General features: G+C 30.4%; 1 protein-coding gene across 1 annotated transcript in view; it reads left to right on the forward strand.

Moving 5' to 3' along the window:
- Positions 1 to 1,761, forward strand: part of SLCO4C1 (solute carrier organic anion transporter family, member 4C1) — an 80,945-nt gene that overhangs the window by 37,929 nt on the left and 41,255 nt on the right. The window contains exons 7-8 of the mRNA XM_012641057.1: positions 948 to 1,092; positions 1,487 to 1,682. Of these exons, the coding sequence (XP_012496511.1) occupies positions 948 to 1,092; positions 1,487 to 1,682 (341 nt within the window). The remainder of the gene's footprint in view (positions 1 to 947; positions 1,093 to 1,486; positions 1,683 to 1,761) is intronic.

The raw sequence follows: 1,761 nt of genomic DNA on the forward strand, positions 1-1,761 counted from the left end.
TCTTTTTGTAAGTTCGTAAATGTTTTATTTATCCTTGATTTTAGGAAATTTGCTTGGTAATCCCTAAGTATGTCTGTTTACATTAAGTCTTCCTAGGAATCTATTATCTTTCGCAATCTGAAGACTTAAGTATTTTCTTCTTCTGCTACTACTACTACTTTAAATTATTGCATGTCTTCACTCATGTCTTCTTTTGTCACTTCTGTTATCCTTATAAGTTATCTGGCTCTGACTTCTAAATCTCTTGTCTCTCCCCTTTGTAACTCCTGTGTGTGTGTGTTTTGCTTAGTTTTTTGAAGCATTTTTTTTTGCATTTAATATTATAGAACTGTAATTCGGTTTTCATTTTTGTGCTTAAATGTATTAAAACAATGACTCTCTACACTCTCCTCTGATAGATAAGATTCTGAGAGGTTTAGCAATACAGACACCTATTAAAGTTGCTTAACCCTATATCTATCTAAGGTTCGTAATTACTAGTCCTTTAATCATGGAACGATGCTACAAGTTTAGTACTTACAGAACATTCTTATCTGTGCTCACAGTCTTAAGTTCTTTGTTTATTGGACATAGGAATTCAAAACAATGAAAAAATCAGATAGAGAGTAAATTTATAGTGTGGATATCTACAGTAAGACTTGGGAAGGGAACCTGTCCAAGCAGGCTTTTACTTTGTTTTCCTGGTGCCTTGAATGTGATAAAGTCGTAAGTACTGTATTGATGAATCATCTGTTAATTCTCTAGGTGTTCCATATATACAATTTTTTCATCATTGTATGTGTAAATCTATTAATTATTCATAGTTATATTTTTGTGCTGGAGAAAATGCTAAAATGATTATATTGTGTTTATTAAAAATTTTGCTATTCCATCATGGTAACTTTCTAGTACTGTACTTTGCAGTACAATCAGTTATTCATTTGTTGAACTGTACTTTTTTTCTTCAGAATTTGGTGAAGAATACTGTATTTATATGTTTAGTTTTATCAACTTCTTCAGAAGCTTTAGTTACTACTGGGTTTGCTACATTTTTACCTAAATTTATAGAAAATCAATTTGGATTGTCATCCAGCTTTGCAGCTACCCTTGGAGGTAAAGCATTTTCTTTGTTCTAATTTAGTTTAATAATTTTACCTTACTACTTTAAGTTTTTATTGGATAATATATAATTTGGGATATACCGCTCCTTGAAATTTAAATTGAATACTGATTGATAGAAGTTTCTGATTTTCAGACATATTGTACGAACTTGAGAGAGACAAAGGGTATATAAGGCTAAAGAGAGTATATATTAATCTTAATGTTCACTACATTAATTTTAGTAATTCTTCATTTAAGTCATTTATGCATATAATTCTATATCAGAGGAATATTTTTATACGTTAAAACCATATTGGTGCTTGTTTTTGATGTTTTCCAAATGTTATTATGAGTTACTGAATGTATGTGTGTGTTTTCTCACTGTCTGTGTCTTCTTTCTCATTAGGGGCTGTTTTAATTCCTGGAGCTGCTCTTGGTCAGATTTTAGGTGGTTTCCTTGTTTCAAAATTCAAAATGACATGTAAAAATACGATGAAGTTTGCATTGTTCTCATCTGGAGTTGCGTTTATGCTGAGTTTTGTATTTATTTATGCCAACTGTGAAAATGAACCATTTGCTGGTGTGTCTGAATTATATAATGGGTAAATATATTTCAGTACTTTTTTATATTAATATCAGAATAATAAATGCATGCATTTCCAACTATACATGCTTTCTTAG

The sequence above is a fragment of the Propithecus coquereli genome, unplaced genomic scaffold, assembly GCF_000956105.1.
Source record: "Propithecus coquereli isolate 6110/MARCELLA unplaced genomic scaffold, Pcoq_1.0 Scaffold160, whole genome shotgun sequence".
In the NCBI taxonomy this organism is placed as follows: Eukaryota; Metazoa; Chordata; class Mammalia; order Primates; family Indriidae; genus Propithecus; species Propithecus coquereli.